At 43.2% G+C, this 16,071-nt stretch overlaps 1 protein-coding gene across 1 annotated transcript in view; it reads left to right on the top strand.

Annotated features, from left to right (window-relative positions):
- The first annotated feature begins 1,202 nt into the window (after nucleotides 1-1,202).
- Nucleotides 1,203-16,071, top strand: part of kcnn1a (potassium intermediate/small conductance calcium-activated channel, subfamily N, member 1a) — a 61,554-nt gene continuing 46,685 nt past the window's right edge. Inside the window, exon 1 of the mRNA XM_014190005.3 lies at nucleotides 1,203-2,704. Within this exon, the coding sequence (XP_014045480.3) occupies nucleotides 1,349-2,704 (1,356 nt within the window). The 5' untranslated portion in view covers nucleotides 1,203-1,348. The remainder of the gene's footprint in view (nucleotides 2,705-16,071) is intronic.

Genomic DNA, 16,071 nt, shown 5'->3' with positions numbered 1-16,071 from the left:
TGTTCCTCTGGCCGGGACTACTCCGAATTCCTGCAGTCTTTCACAGGAGCGATAAAACAGTGTAGGCAAGCCTTCCCTCAACTACTGAAGGAAAGGATCCACATCTGCAGTCTGAGCCCCATCAAAACTCAAAATGGTTGAGCCAGCTTTGGAAAGTATTACTTATTAAGAAGTACTCCTAATGTACGATGAAAAAAGTTGTCTCCTTCTCTCTTGCCCACCCACTCCAGCTTCTACATAAACTGTCAAAATGTCATTTTTGAGTATTATGGTCAGTTAGGCCTATAGGCTATGGTCAGTTTTATTTTGAAATGTGTTTTTCCCTTTCAAAATAGATAGTGAACAACAACCCCATCCTTTTCTGTCGTATCACTGGTCATTCACAGACCATTTGGGGTTTCAGCCTCCCCCTTTCCACCCTCCTTGAGTGCTGTCCTTCAGCTAGTTGACATTGTCTATTTTTGTCGCGCGCTCATAGCTAACTCTCAGAACCCTGGACAGCGCTCCCCCTGTCTCTACCCCGCCTCGCTCTTTCCCTCCCTCTGATCTGTCAGCAGGTTGTCTCATAACGGCATACACAACACATCCTACCATGCTACCAGACAACAAAATGATTTTATATCATTATGCTTTGTGTGTAACGCAATACGAAGGTGTTTTATAAAGCCGCTGTGACCATCTCTGGTTACACATTTTGTTGTGTTCGACTATGCAGGCTGCGCGTGCTAGATCATGACACATTTTTCTGCCTGGTAATCCAAAACCATGTCTAGTCTTGATTAAATATTGAACACTGAACTGCAATTCTCAGGTATTATAACAAAGGATTTTTGACGATTATTTAAAACAATTTGTCGAAATGACTATGTGGACCTTGTGTAAATAAAGATGATGGTGCGTAAAGTCGGGTTAGCTGTCATGGGTTTTATTAACGGCTATTATTAGGCCTTTCATTTCCTGCTTATGTTGAATGATTGAATGTAGGGATTTATAGAAAACTCGTATTATAGACCTATAAACTATCTTAGTGATACAACCGAGTAAGTAGTAATGGTACGATATTTAAGGGTCACATTTGGTAGACACTATAAAAGGAGATTCAATTGGAGAGAAAGTGATTGTCTCCATGGTTGTTGTGGCAACAGTGGAAAGTCAATAGTGAAGATCCAATACGTTTAGATTGGTCTTATACTGTCTAGATCACTTTCATCCCTATTTCACAATCGCATCAAATATGAGAAATCTATTGCGCGTATTGTTTTCGTTAAGAATATCCTCTAACCTGTGTGCATATTTGGTTACCAATATTCTAACGAAGGCGGTGTTTTGTCCGTAAGGTGGCGTTTTAATGCAGGTCCTGGTCAAACCTACCAATGAGACGAGTCGGCTCTATTCTGCTGGGACTGATCGCAATGAACGGGTGTCGGAGCTATACAAGGCAAAAGAGCAACCACAGCAAGACTCGGCTTTCAAGGGGATGCGGCATCGATACGCGGGAGCTGTCTATCAGCACCAAATCCCCGACGAAGAGCAAGGCAGCGCGCAGAGCCGAGACCCAAACCCAGTCTCTCCAGTTTTCAGTCTGCCGCCCCCTCCTCCGTCTTTCAGAGAGCGTTCAACTACCACCTCACACTACCAGAACCACGAACTGCCTTGTCTGAGCCAACCCTCTCGGAGAGGTATCCATGCCTGTCAGCCGCAGCACGGCGAACCCCCACCTCTGACAAACTACGACATCGCCCAGCGACCGTCACCAGGGGTCTGTGAACCCGACGGGCAGCCAGCGCACCTGAAGCAGAACCTTTGGGCCGCAGTCGGCTCGCAGCCGCAGTCGGAACAGCCTGTTAGTCAGAGCTGCCACTGCAGTTTTTCCGAGAAGGCGAACCTTTCTCACCAGCGCCAGCCCCTCACTCACCCGCCGCAGCCCCTCATTCACCCGCCGCAGCCCCTCATTCACCCGCCGCAGCCCCTCACTCACCCGCCGCAGCCCTCCCTATCTTTGCCGCCGCCGCCAACGTCGTCCTCTTTGCTGTTTTTGCAGGAATCTAATCGCGGGGAACATTTCCAAAGCAGTGCCAATTACCAACAGGCGAGCATCGTGGAACACTGCAGGGGAGGAGGAGGAGGAGGAGGGTACCGAGACCAGAAGCAGTTGTTGCAGCAACACAGTCAAAGACTCCGACACAGGGACCCCTCCCCTGAAGCAATCCGAGCAAACTCGCAGAAAGGGCGCACTGTAAATGTATGTGAGTCAATCGAGGCTAATCGGCGAGCATTCGAGTCCCAGACTCAGGACCTGCAGCAGCTACAGCAACAGCCACTATTGCGAGCTCAACAACAGCTACTGGTGGGGAGCAGCTTGCCTGTCTACTACTGCGCCAACGGCTCAGGAGAGCTATGTAGGAACAACCAGGCATCACTGCTGCAACAGCATCAGCAGCAGCAAGACGCACTGGGGCTATGTCCCCAGCGTCCGCAGCACTGTGACCAAGACTGCAATAAGCCGGGGCGAACGAACCAAGCCAATCAGTTGCAACAACATTGCCGCGACTCCCGTGTAAAGCCACCAACGCAGCCGTACGGGGGGAACTCGTCTGCGACTGGCAGTAGCAGTAAGAGCAGCCCTAACTACGGCTCCAGCTATCACCTGTGGCCCGAGAGCCCGCATAAAGGAGAAGAGCGGATACTAATCGATCATTATCAGGTACATTTCTAATTTGCTCATGCAACGTTGAGATTTAATAATTAGGGTCTGAGAAAGCTGTAACCTGTAAATTGACTTTAACCTATAACGTTTCTAGTCCATGGCCACGCCTGCCACATATTTTTTTTTATATATATAACAGCGCTGTATGTGGGTTATTTGTATGGACGGAGACAGTAGTTATATGTTTCACAGATAATGTTTGTAAGGATCTATGTAACTGTGCTACTGCTTCTTCACAAATCACTCATATAACCTATGACACCCCTCGCGCGCACACACACACACACACACACACACACACACACACACACACACACACACACACACACACACACACACACACACACACACACACACACACCCTGTTCCATGTTGCAGGAACAGTGAGTCTTTTTTTTGCGTGTTGAAAAAATGTAATCTGTTCTCTCCCAGCCGGAGATAACTGTCTGTTGCATCTTCACAGTTGGCTTCTCTCTCCTGTTACACGTTTTGGCATAGTGCCACAGTTATGACAACACGTATTGTGCTTAAGCACCTTACCATAGTCCCGTTTTTCATTGGATGCTTTGTACTGCAATGTACAAACTAATGAAAGGTTTGGATACACATACTGTGAAAACACTAAGCGATGACATAACATACATGTAGCCTAACAGTAAATTCAGGGTGGAAAATAAATGCCCAAATATCTTTGCATCAGAGATTGTGCTATTGTAAGTAATATAATTATTTTATTTAAATCTGGCTTTAAATCATAAAAAAAATGGCCCTCTTGTGAATTTCTATAGCTTTTACATTTTCAAATTGTGCATGCATTCTCACTCATCATAAAATGACCAGAACCAAAATCAATACAACTATTTTTGAATTACTTACATTATACAATCGTATTAAAAGCTTTTCTAGTCTATCAGACATGTTAACAACTACTGCAAGTATTCTGATAGACTCACATACTTATCTATTCATGTTTCCCTCGAGCTTCCTGCTTCAATCTTATTGACTTGCCCTTAATGAGGTTGGCTCCCCGTTTTGAAATCCCTTAAACAAAACAATTGTGACAGCGTGAGACAGATAGTGTATACAATTACAGTATCCTGCAACACACCCCGAAACTCAATATCTCCTCCATATTGATGGCAGTCTGATATTGTGTCCAGCCTCAATAACATTGGAGTTTTGAAAGGTACCTTGCTGGTCCCATTGTGAGCCTTGTGTAAGTACTCTTTCATTCTTTCTACTTACTGGTATAGAGGTGTCCCCTTGGACAGGACAGTGGCTCTGGCTGCTGACTGGCTCCTGTTGCCAGCCTGTATACCTCTAAAGGGAAGATGGGGTCACGTGTGTCATCAACAGGATGGATGGAGAGATGAAGGAGAAAGCTATTACACTATTACAGTAAAGCCTTTGTACTTCTCCTGACAAACTGGTTATAATCACCCTATATGTGCTATAGGAGGTCAATACTGTATATATCACTGTGCCACTGCCACCAACTTGATACCGTGTGACATATTGCTTGTATTTATATCAAGGCTGTGCTGCTGTGTTTGCACCCTTGTTGGCTTTCGCATTTTTGCTCAGTTTTTTTATGTGTTCTTTTGTAAAAAAACAGAAGCTTATCAAGACTAGTTGTTTTCCAAGAGTAGTCTAATCAAGTCTATCACTATTCGTGTTGTATTTCTGTTGGGTATGTGATTAGACTTAGTTAGTACTATTGTGTGATTCAAGAGCCTGTCATGTCGACAGATCCCCTATTTTGTTATGATTAGCGGTGCTGTTAAGGCTCCAACCTTTGCTAGAAGAAACGGATTTGTTGATTTAACTTCCTCTATCGGTCATCACCAGGCCTCTTGTATCGATCATCACCAGGCCTCTTGTATCGGTAATCACCAGGCCTCTTGTATCGGTCATCACCAGGCCTTTTGTATCGGTCATCACCAGGCCTCTTGTATCGATCATCACCAGGCCTCTTGTATCGGTAATCACCAGGCCTCTTGTATCGGTCATCACCAGGCCTCTTGTATCGATCATCACCAGGCCTCTTGTATCGGTAATCACCAGGCCTCTTGTATCGGTCATCACCAGGCCTCTTGTATCGATCATCACCAGGCCTCTTGTATCGGTAATCACCAGGCCTCTTGTATCGGTAATCACCAGGCCTCTTGTATCGGTCATCACCAGGCCTCTTGTATCGGTCATCACCAGGCCTTTTGTATCGGTCATCACCAGGCCTCTTGTATCGGTCATCACCAGGCCTCTTGTATCAGTGATCACCAGGCCTCTTGTATCGGTGATCACCAGGCCTCTTGTATCGGTGATCACCAGGCCTCTTGTATCGGTCATCACCAGGCCTCTTGTATCGATCATCACCAGGCCTCTTGTATAGGTAATCACCAGGCCTCTTGTATCGGTAATCACCAGGCCTCTTGTATCAGTTGGAGGGCCTGTTGTCCGGACCTCTGGCAGTCTCTATGGGGGTGCCACAGGGTTCAATTCTTGGGCCGACTCTCTTCTCTGTATACATCAATGATGTTGCTCTTGCTGCTGGTGATTCTCTGATCCACCTCTACGCAGACGACACCATTCTGTATACTTCTGGCCCCTCTTTGGACACTGTTAACTAACCTCCAGATGAGCTTCAATGCCATACAACTCTCTTTCCGTTGCCTCCAACTGCTCTTAAACGCAAGAAAACGAAATGCATGCTATTCAATCGATCATTGCCCACACCTGCTTGCCCGTCCAGCATCACTACTCTGGACGGCTCTGTCTTAGAATACGTGGACAACTACAAATACCTGGGTGTCTGGTTAGACTGTAAACTCTCCTTCCAGAATCACATTAAGCATCTCCAATCCAAAATTAAATCTAGAATCGGCTTCCTATATCGCAACAAAGCATCATTCACTCATGCTGCCAAACATACCCTCATAAAACTGACCATCCTACCGATCCTCGACTTCGGTGATGTCATCTATAAAATAGCCTCCAACACTCTACTCAACAAACTGGATGCAGTCTATCACAGTGCCATCAGTTTTGTCACCAAAGCCCCATATACTACCCACCATTGCGACCTGTACGCTCTCGTTGGTTGGCCCTCGCTACATACTCGCCGCCAAACCCACTGGCTACAGGTTATCTACAAGACTCTGCTAGGTAAAGACCCGCCTTATCTCAGCTCACTGGTCACCATAGCAGCACCCACTCGTAGCACGCGCTCCAGCAGGTATATCTCACTGGTCACCCCCAAAGCCAATTCCTCCTTTGGTCATCTTTCCTTCCAGTTCTCTGCTGCCAATGACTGGAACGAACTGCAAAAATCTCTGAAGCTGGAGACTCATATCTCCCTCACTAGCTTTAAGCACCAGCTGTCAGAGCAGCTCACAGATCACTGCACCTGTACATAGCCCATCTATCTACCTACCTCATACCCATACTGTATTTATTTATTTATCTTGCTCCTTTGCACCCCAGTATCTCTACTTGCACATTCATCTTCTGCACATCTACCATTCCAGTGTTTAATTGCTATATTGTAATTACTTCGCCACCATGGCCTATTTATTGCCTTAACTTACCTCATTTGCACTCACTGTATATAGACTTTTTGTTTTCTTTTGTTCTACTGTATTATTGACTGTATGTTTGTTTATTCCATGTGTAACACTGTGGTGTCGAATTGCTACGCTTTATCTTGGCCAGGTCGCATTTGCAAATGATAACTTGTTCTCAACTATCCTACCTGGTTAAATAAAGGTGAAATAAAAAAAATAATAAAAAAAATCACCAGGCCTCTTGTATCAGTCATCACCAGGCCTCTTGTATCAGTCATCACCAGGCCTCTTGTATCAGTCATCACCAGGCCTCTTGTATCAGTCATCACCAGGCCTCTTGTATCAGTCATCACCAGGCCTCTTGTATCAGTCATCACCAGGCCTCTTGTATCAGTCATCACCAGGCCTCTTGTATCAGTCATCACCAGGCCTCTTGTATCAGTCATCACCAGGCCTCTTGTATCAGTCATCACCAGGCCTCTTGTATCAGTCATCACCAGGCCCTTTGTTTTAGCTCCATTAGGCGTGCAGTGTCGTGCATGTTTCCATTGGTTACCTTCCAGTCCTCAAGCTCAGTGCAGCCAACACTTTGTAAGTAAACACACACCAATGAACAAGCATCACCCTCCTTCATTAACAGGGGTGGAACCCGGGCCACATCCTGTATGCTGGGAGTGAATGGCACGTTCTCTGATAACACATTCACATTGTATTGGGGAGGTGATGGGAAACACCATTTTCCTGTGCGTCCGGCATGAAGGAGGGAGTGAGTACTAACCCAAAGGCCTTCGCTAATTTATTGTGTTTTTTCCCATTTTTTTGTTCTGCATTTAAGTGCTGCTACTCTACGCTCGCTCACCGAAATAGATTTGTGTTTCCATATTTGTTGCTATGGTGAGGAAAACCTGGCATTGTATATCTAGGCCTCTCTATGGCATTGCCTGCGTACAGAGAATGAAGGGAAAAATGCCCTCCAAGGTTTGACATACATTGTACACTCACATTGGTCATACACACATTGCACACGCACGCACGCACGCACACACACACACACACACTGGGCGACTGCTAGGGTCCTAATAGGAGATGGCTTCTTACCCTCTCAACAGTTCACATGGCTCTGTTGCGTTTCATCTGAGTGATTTTTGCACAAGAAGAGGTGTATTGAATTACGTGCAGAGTCCAGTTAGATACAAAGAGTGGGGGGTTTCCTCAATAGCCCAGAGCAGTACTGCCGTAGCCCGCCATCACTCTATATGTAAGATATTTTGCTCTGGTTACCCAAGTGCAATTTGTCTCGTGTATGTTTGACCTCTACTGCTTGTTCCGTGTATAGTTGACCTCTGCAGGTTATCCTGTGTATATTTGACCTCTGCTGCTTGTCTCATGTATATTTGACCTCTGATTCTTGTTTCCTGTTTTTAATACATGTTGTAACCTGACATCATTCTTTAGTTTCAATGTAGTATTTACATGTTTTACTGTGTCCACACAATCGCCATAGCACATTGCGTAACAAATGACCCAGGTTCATTTATGGTAATTTTTGTGCAATCGTAGCCAAGTTAAGTCAACCACATAATGTATCACAGCCATGCATATGCTTGGTGGCTAATTATGTAATTGATCTTGCCTACGTCCTGTGTTAGGGCCATGATCAGTGGTCAGGAACCCGGAGAGTATGAATAATGGCACTGCAATTTGATATTGATCATTCATCATGAGATAGAGACTGGAAAAACTTAACAGTGGGATGTGTTTCATTACACCTGCCATAGTGAAACCGTACCAGTTGGCAGGTGTTTCTGAAAAATTATTATAACACTAGTTAATTTTACAGCAAATTACAATTCACTGTAATACACTGTAAGATTGAATGAGATAGCCCTTACAGCAGAGATAGGATACTGTATGTCTCATTTCATACTACCGTGCCTCTTACACTAAATCAACTCACGGTTCCTTGACTGCACTAAAATATGCGTGTCTGAAAGCATCTCTCACCGTTGTGAATTACATTTAGCCCAGTTAGTGCATGTGTACTGTAGCGTGTTGCCATTGTGCGGCTACCCAGGCACTGTATTCCACCACTTTGGTTTGAAGTCTTAACCCCGGCTAAGGTCCTGGTGCCCTAAGGTTTGGATTTGACTGGAGACCACTTCATTTTCTTCCTATCAAACATAACGCTGCTGTTGTAAATCTCACCAAAAACCCTTGGGCAGATGAATACATATTCTGTGTAAAAAAAAAGGTGCAGTCGAGTTTTCATGCTCAAACTGCCTTGAACCACTGTTTACAAAGGATACGAATATGAGTTTGTAACATTTCCACAGAGACCTGTGGTAGTGGGAGGTTATTTAAACCCCTTTCACACTGAAATATGTATATTAGCTGTTTCTGCCATGGACTTACTATACAGACTGGACATGGTGTGGCATTTATTAGAATTTATAGAAAGCAAGGAGAAGTATTCAGAATGCAAAGAATAGTTACATATTTGTGTACCCATCATAGAACAAATGCACAATACATGCCATTGTAACGAGTATCACAATGGTGAATCATTGTTTGCATAGTGTTAAAACCGTTGTTCTTACTTGCACATAATTGGAATGGGACTCTGTCGATCCACAGTCTCAGTTGATCGAAGCATTGCAGTACAGTATGATTTCATTAGTGCCAGTATCTGTTTAGGAGATTGAATTGGATAGAGCATGGTGCTTGCAGTGCCAGGATAGTGGGTTCGATTCCCGGGACCACCCGTATGTAAATAAAAGGTATGCACGCATGACTGTAAGTCGCTTTTGATAAAAGCGTCTGCTAAATGGAACATGTTATGTTACGTATATAATTGTGTTTGTATGCGCCTGTGTGTGCATGCGAGATAGAGAAATACAGAGAGAGCGTGTAGGCTACTTATGTGTGTGGGAGGGTGTTAGAAGAGGTGCAAGTGCCCCCTCAGATTTGTCCTGTTTTTTTATTTTTCAGATGTTGAATTAATTACTAAACTTATTTTTTAGGCCCAGTTTTTATCATAATTATTAAAGAAAAATATCTGTCAGTGGTATTTTTTTGGAAGGGGCACACTGACTGGACAAGTAAGTGGTTCCTTCCAAAGTGCACCACAGAGCAAAGATATGCTAGATAGGACACTAGATACTCTAGTGCGCGCAGACTGTATTGTCACAGATAGTACAATGGGACAGATATTTTGGCCGACATTCTGAACATTCTCATCAATGGAACATTTGTTCTTAATCCAGTTTTCTGTTCCCAAAACTAGAATCTGTTATGAGTGGACAAAGTTTTGTAGGCTTTACCCTTTGCTAAAAAAAAAAAAAAAAATGCATTGCTTAGAAGGATTGCTAAGGCAAAATGAGTTATTGCACATGCTTACTTCACAGAGTAGGCGTTCTCAAACAGAAATATGTATGCTAGAACGTGCCATTAGGATCTCACTAGCTCGTGCTTGGCTCTGCCTAGCTCCTTGCTTGTTCTGCCCACTATTTGCTCCCATTGGAAACGACAGGCTGTGGTCAATCTTTGTCATAAAAATCTTTGGTATCGTCAGTGGAGGAGGAGAGAAAGTGTTGAGTTACACACAACGTTTGATTTGATTTTAGCTGCCAGTGTCACGGCCGTTGTATGAAGGAGACCAAGGCGTAGCGTGCGTATCGTTCCAGATCTTTATTATTTTGTGAAACTTAGCCAAACAAACAATAAACTATAAACAAAACACAAACCGTGATGACAGAGGTGCAACGTGCACTAACTCAAAATAATCTCCCACAAAACCAAGTGGGAAAAACAACTACTTAAATATGATCCCCAATTAGAGACAACGATGACCAGCTGCCTCTAATTGGGAATCATACAAAAACCCCAACTTAGAAAAAATAAACTAGAACACAACATAGAAAAATTAACCTAGATTTTAAAAAAACAGTCACGCCCTGACCTACTCTACCATAGAAAATAAGAGCACACTATGGTCAGGACGTGACAGCCAGTGATGGGCAGGCTTCACAGAAGGTATGTTTGTAAATTAAGCTATGTACCCTGTGATTCCTTCTTGATGAATAAATAAAACACTCATAACTAGCTACCGAGCATTTTCAGGTTTCAATCAAGTTAGAGTAGCTTGTCTAACTATCTTAGCTGGCATGCCTACTGGCAAGGTTGCTAGACTTTAGAAAATACTAATTGTCTTTAATTCTTGAGTTATGATCAATTTTAAACTGGGTGGTTCGAGCCCTGAATGCTGATTGTCTGACAGCCGTGGTATATCAGACCGTATACCACAGGTATGACAAAACATTTATTTTTTAAGTTGCTAACCAGTTTATAATAGCAATAAGGCACCTTGGGGGTTTGTGATATATGGCCAATATACCACGGCTAAGGGCTGTATCCAGGAATTCCGCATTGCATCGCACTTAAGAATAGCCCTTAGCCGTGGTATATTGGCCATATATCACACCCCCTCGGCCTTATTGCTTAACTATACCAGTGTATCAGTTGTACTAAACTCCTAAGGCATAATATATTCGACCTAGAATTAGGCATAAAGATTATAGCTCTAGGTTGCAGGAAAAATCTGTTTCCTACCTCTCGTACTTCATACATGGGTGCATGATGCCCCTGGGTGTTAGCATACCATTGTCCTCTCCATGCCACGATCTTCCCTTAAAAACGTTAAGGGCATATGGACTCTATTGCTCCCTACCGTCTGTTGAAATGCCCGTTTCCTCCACAACGATACTGGGATGCATTTCATTTGTCTTTGGGAAGATTCTCCCTCTGAGTTCTAACAACAACCTCCATATGCATCTCTGGCCATGTTGTCACAAAGAGGAGGGATTTCCAACACGATTCCTTGTGGTGATGTTAATAGCTACAGTGGCTTGCGAAAGTATTCACCCCCCTTGGCATTTTTCCTATTTTGTTGCCTTACAACCTGTAATTAAAATAGATTTTTGGGGGGTTTGTATCATTTGATTTACACAACATGCCTAACACTTTGAAGATGGAACATATGTTTTATTGTGAAACAAACAAGAAATAAGACAAAAAAACTGAACTTGAGCGTGCATAACTATTCACCCCCCCAAATTCAATACTTTGTAGAGCCACCTTTTGCAGCAATTACAGTTGCAAGTCTCTTGGGGTATGTCTCTATATGCTTGGCGCATCTAGCCACTGGGATTTTTGCCCATTCTTCAAGAAAAAACTGCTCCAGCTCCTTCAAGTTGGATGGGTTCCGCTGAAGTACAGCAATCTTTAAGCCATACCACAGATTCTCAATTGGATTGAGGTCTGGGCTTTGACAAGGCCATTCCAAGACATTTAAATGTTTCCCCTTAAACCACTCGAGTGTTGCTTTAGCATTATGCTTAGAGTCATTGTCCAGCTGGAAGTTGAACCTCCGTCCCAGTCTCAAATCTCTGGAAGACTGAAACAGGTTTCCCTCAAGAATTTCCCTTTATTTAGCGCCATCATTCCTTCAATTCTGACCAGTTTCCCAGCCCCTGCCAATGAAAAACATCCCCACAGCATGATGCTGCCACCACCATGCTTCACTGTAGGGATGGTGTTCTTGGGGTGATGTGAGGGGTTGGGTTTGCGCCAGACATAGCGTTTTCCTTGATGGCCAAAAAGCTACATTTTAGTCTCATCTGACCAGATTACCTTCTTCCATATGGTTGGGGAGTCTCCCACATGCCTTTTGGTGAACACCAAACATGTTTGCTTATTTTTTTCTTTAAGCAATGGCTTTTTTTCTGGCCACTCTTCCATAAAGCCCAGCTCTGTGGAGTGTACAGCTTAAAGTCGTCCTATGGACAGATACTCCAATCTCCACTGTGGAGTTGTATTTTTTTAAACAAGTTATTTTTTTCATTTCACTTCACCAATATGGACTATTTTGTGTATGTCCATTACATGAAATCCAAATAAAAATCCATTTAAATTACAGGTTGTAATGCAACAAAATAGGAAAAACGCAAGGGGATGAATACTTTTGCAAGGCACTGCATGTGGTTTGATATACAGTACAAGTCAAAAGTTTGGACACACCTACTCATTCAAGGGTTTTTCTTTATTTGTACTATTTTCTATATTGTAGAGTAGTGAAGACATCAAAACTATGAAATAACACATATGGAATCATGTAGTAACCAAAAACGTTTTAAACAAATCAAAATATATTTTAAATGTGAGATTCTTCAAAGTAGCCACCGTTTGCCTTGATGACAGCTTTGCACACTCTTGGCATTCTCTCAACCAGCTTTGTGAGGTAATCACCTGGAATACATTTCAACTAACAGGTGTGGCTTAATTTGTGGATTTTTTTGTGGAATTTCTTTCCTTCTTAATGCGTTTGAGACAATCACTTGTGTTGGAAGGGGTGGTATACAGAAGATAGCCCTATTTGGTAAAAGACCAAGTCCATATTATGGCAAGAACAGCTTAAATAAGCAAAGAGAAATGACAGTCCATCATTACTTTAAGACATGAAGGTCAGTCAGTGCCGAAAATTTAAAGAACATTGTAAGTTTCTTCAAATGCAGTCGCAAAAACTATCAAGCGCTATGATGAAACTGGCTCTCATGAGGACCGACCCCAAGGGAAAGGACAAACCAGAGTTATCTCTGCTGCAGAGGATAAGTTCATTAGAATAACTGCATCTCAGATTGCAGCCCCAAAAAATGCTTCACAGAGTTCAAGTAACAGACACATCTCAACATCAACTGTTCAGAGGAAACTGCGTGAATCAGGCCTTCATGGTCGAATTTCTGCAAAGAAACCACTACTAAAGGACACCAATAACAATAAGAGACTTGCTTGGGCCAAGAAACATGAGCAATGGACATTAGACCGGTGGCAATCTGTCCTTTGGTCTGATGAGTCCAAATTTGAGATTTTTGGTTCCAACCGCCATGTCTTTGTGAGACGCAGAGAAGGTGAACGGATGATCTCTGCATGCGTGGTTCCCACCATGAAGCATGGAGGAGGAGGTGTGATGGTACGGGGGGTGCTTTGCGGTTGACACTGTCATGAGTTATTTAGAATTCAAGGCACACTTAACCAGCATAGCTACCACAACGTTCTGCTACGATACGCCATCCCATCTGATTTGGGCATAGTGGGACTATCATTTGTTTTTCAACAGGACAATGACCCAACACACCTCCAGGCTGTGTAAGGGCTATTTGACCAAGAAAGAGAATGATGGAGTGCTGCATCAGATGACCTAGCCTCCACAATCACCTGACCTCAACCCAATTGAGATGGTTTGGGATGAGTTGGACCGTGAAGAAAGGAAAAGCAGCCAACAAGTGCTCAGCATTTGTGGGAACTTCAAGACTGTTGGAAAAGCATTCTTCATGAAGCTGGTTGAGAGATTGCTAAGAGTGTGCAAAGCTGTCATCAAGGCAAAGGGTGGATACTTTGAAGATTCTAAAATATAAGATATATTTTGATTTGTTTAACACTTTTTTGGGGGGTTACTACATGATTCCATATGTGTTATTTCATAGTTGTGATGTCTTCACTATTATTCTACAATGTAGAAATTGTCAAAATAAAGAAAAACCCTTGAATGAGTAGGTGTGTCCAAACCTTTGACTGGTACTGCGTGTTGTTATTATAAACACACACACACACACACACACACACACACACACACACACACACACACACACACACACACACACACACACACACACACACACACTCAATGTTCAACACACAATGTTCATAGCTAGGTAGTTTGATATGCTGGTTTAAACACACACGACGTTGATGTTCATCGCTAAGTGGTCACTACGTGGTTTGATTATCACGGTGAGCAGTCAGTGTAGCTATAGACATTTCCATCTCTAAGGCCTTGTTGTGTTGTGCAACACTAAAACAAGTATAGATGAGAATAATATGGAACCTCCCCTCTCTGCGTTTCTAGATGAAGCCTCCATTGTGGTTCCATCCTGTGGTTCTGTGATACACCCCACTGGGCACAGACGCCAATTCAACGTCTATTCCATGTTGGTACAACGTCAGTTTTTTGAAATGCCGTGGAAACAGCGTTGATTCAGTGTGTGACCAGTGGGATACAGCTGCGCACCGCTCTGCATTAGGGCTTTCTGATTCTTAACCCCTTAGACTCCCTCACGAGTCCTTTTGTCACTGTGCCAGCTTGTTTTTGAACCCTTTCATGACCAGTTCCGGTGGTGTCCATTTTCTAACCGCCTCCATCCTATTTCTCTCTTTTCTCTTCTCAAGTGAAAAACCTTTTTAAATAATACATTTACACTAAAGGATCCCGAGGGCATTAAAAACAGCAGCAATTTATTTTATTACAATTAAAAACACATCATAGAAGCAAACTGTATCTGGGCACTGTGAGCGCAATTCCCAGAACTTTGTGGAATGTTGGACGTAATAGCCGGGCATTGGGAGAATGCTATGGAGAATATAGGGATTATATTATATTTGGGCCTCCCAAAATCAAACAACACAGGTTGTGGAGTAGTATAGTGGGTTAGTGTACTGACTGTAAGTGTCTGGGGGGGGGGGGGGGGAGGAGTCAGAGCCACATTACGTCACATGTCGTAAGGGCTTTCTCTTAGAATAGACCTGAAGGACAGATATCTTGTTTTGTCCTGTGTGTTTCTGTCATTTTCCATCTGGATTCTGAGGTATAGCGGCCATTGCCTGGGTAAGGTCTCGATGTACTATGAAGGTGGTTACAGTTGCACCAGGAACAAGGTTTGCAGCTGTCTTTTCCCCAAGAGAATTTAACATAAAGGTGAAAAGGGTAGAACTAATGTTACAAGGAGGAATAAAGCTTTAGGGTAAAGCCTACCACAAAAACAGGTGTGAAGCACTTAGTACAACCTGGGTCTAATCTCCATGTTAATCCATTGCTCTTTGCATTGCTGTCGCTCTCTCTTTTTCTCTCTCGCTCTCTCTCTTTCCCTCTCCAAACTAAAACTCTGTTTTCTTGTCCTTTTCATATCATAAATCTAAGGCTGGACGTATCCACAGAGTTCTCCAGTCAATCTTTTCTGAGTTTGTTATGGTATTGATCCATCCTATGCTATAGGTTGTTATGGTATTGATCCATCCATCCTATGCTATAGGTTGTTATGGTATTGATCCATCCATCCTATGCTATAGGTTGTTATGGTATTGATCCATCCTATGCTATAGGTTGTTATGGTACTGATCCATCCTATGCTATAGGTTGTTATGGTACTGATCCATCCTATGCTATAGGTTGTTATGGTATTGATCCATCCTATGCTATAGGTTGTTATGGTACTGATCCATCCTATGCTATAGGTTGTTATGGTACTGATCCATCCTATGCTATAGGTTGTTATGGTACTGATCCATCCTATGCTATAGGTTGTTATGGTATTGATCCATCCTATGCTATAGGTTGTTATGGTACTGATCCATCCTATGCTATAGGTTGTTATGGTACTGATCCATCCTATGCTATAGGTTGTTATGGTACTGATCCATCCTATGCTATAGGTTGTTATGGTACTGATCCATCCTATGCTATAGGTTGTTATGGTACTGATCCATCCTATGCTATAGGTTGTTATGGTACTGATCCATCCTATGCTATAGGTTGTTATGGTATTGATCCATCCAATGCTATAGGTTGTGCTGGGCACTCCCTGCTATTGATGTTTCGGCCTCTGTCGGACTTTAGTGGAGGCTCAAAATGACCACTGAAGTTGCGTTCCGAGACAGTAAGTTCAGCGCTGTGAGACAAAGTCGTGTGATTTCACC

The sequence above is a fragment of the Salmo salar genome, chromosome 03, assembly GCF_965601325.2.
Source record: "Salmo salar chromosome 03, fSalSal1, whole genome shotgun sequence".
In the NCBI taxonomy this organism is placed as follows: domain Eukaryota; kingdom Metazoa; phylum Chordata; class Actinopteri; order Salmoniformes; family Salmonidae; genus Salmo; species Salmo salar.
The sequence above is the reverse complement of the archived record's forward strand: the minus strand, read 5'-3'. Positions and strand labels throughout refer to the sequence as shown.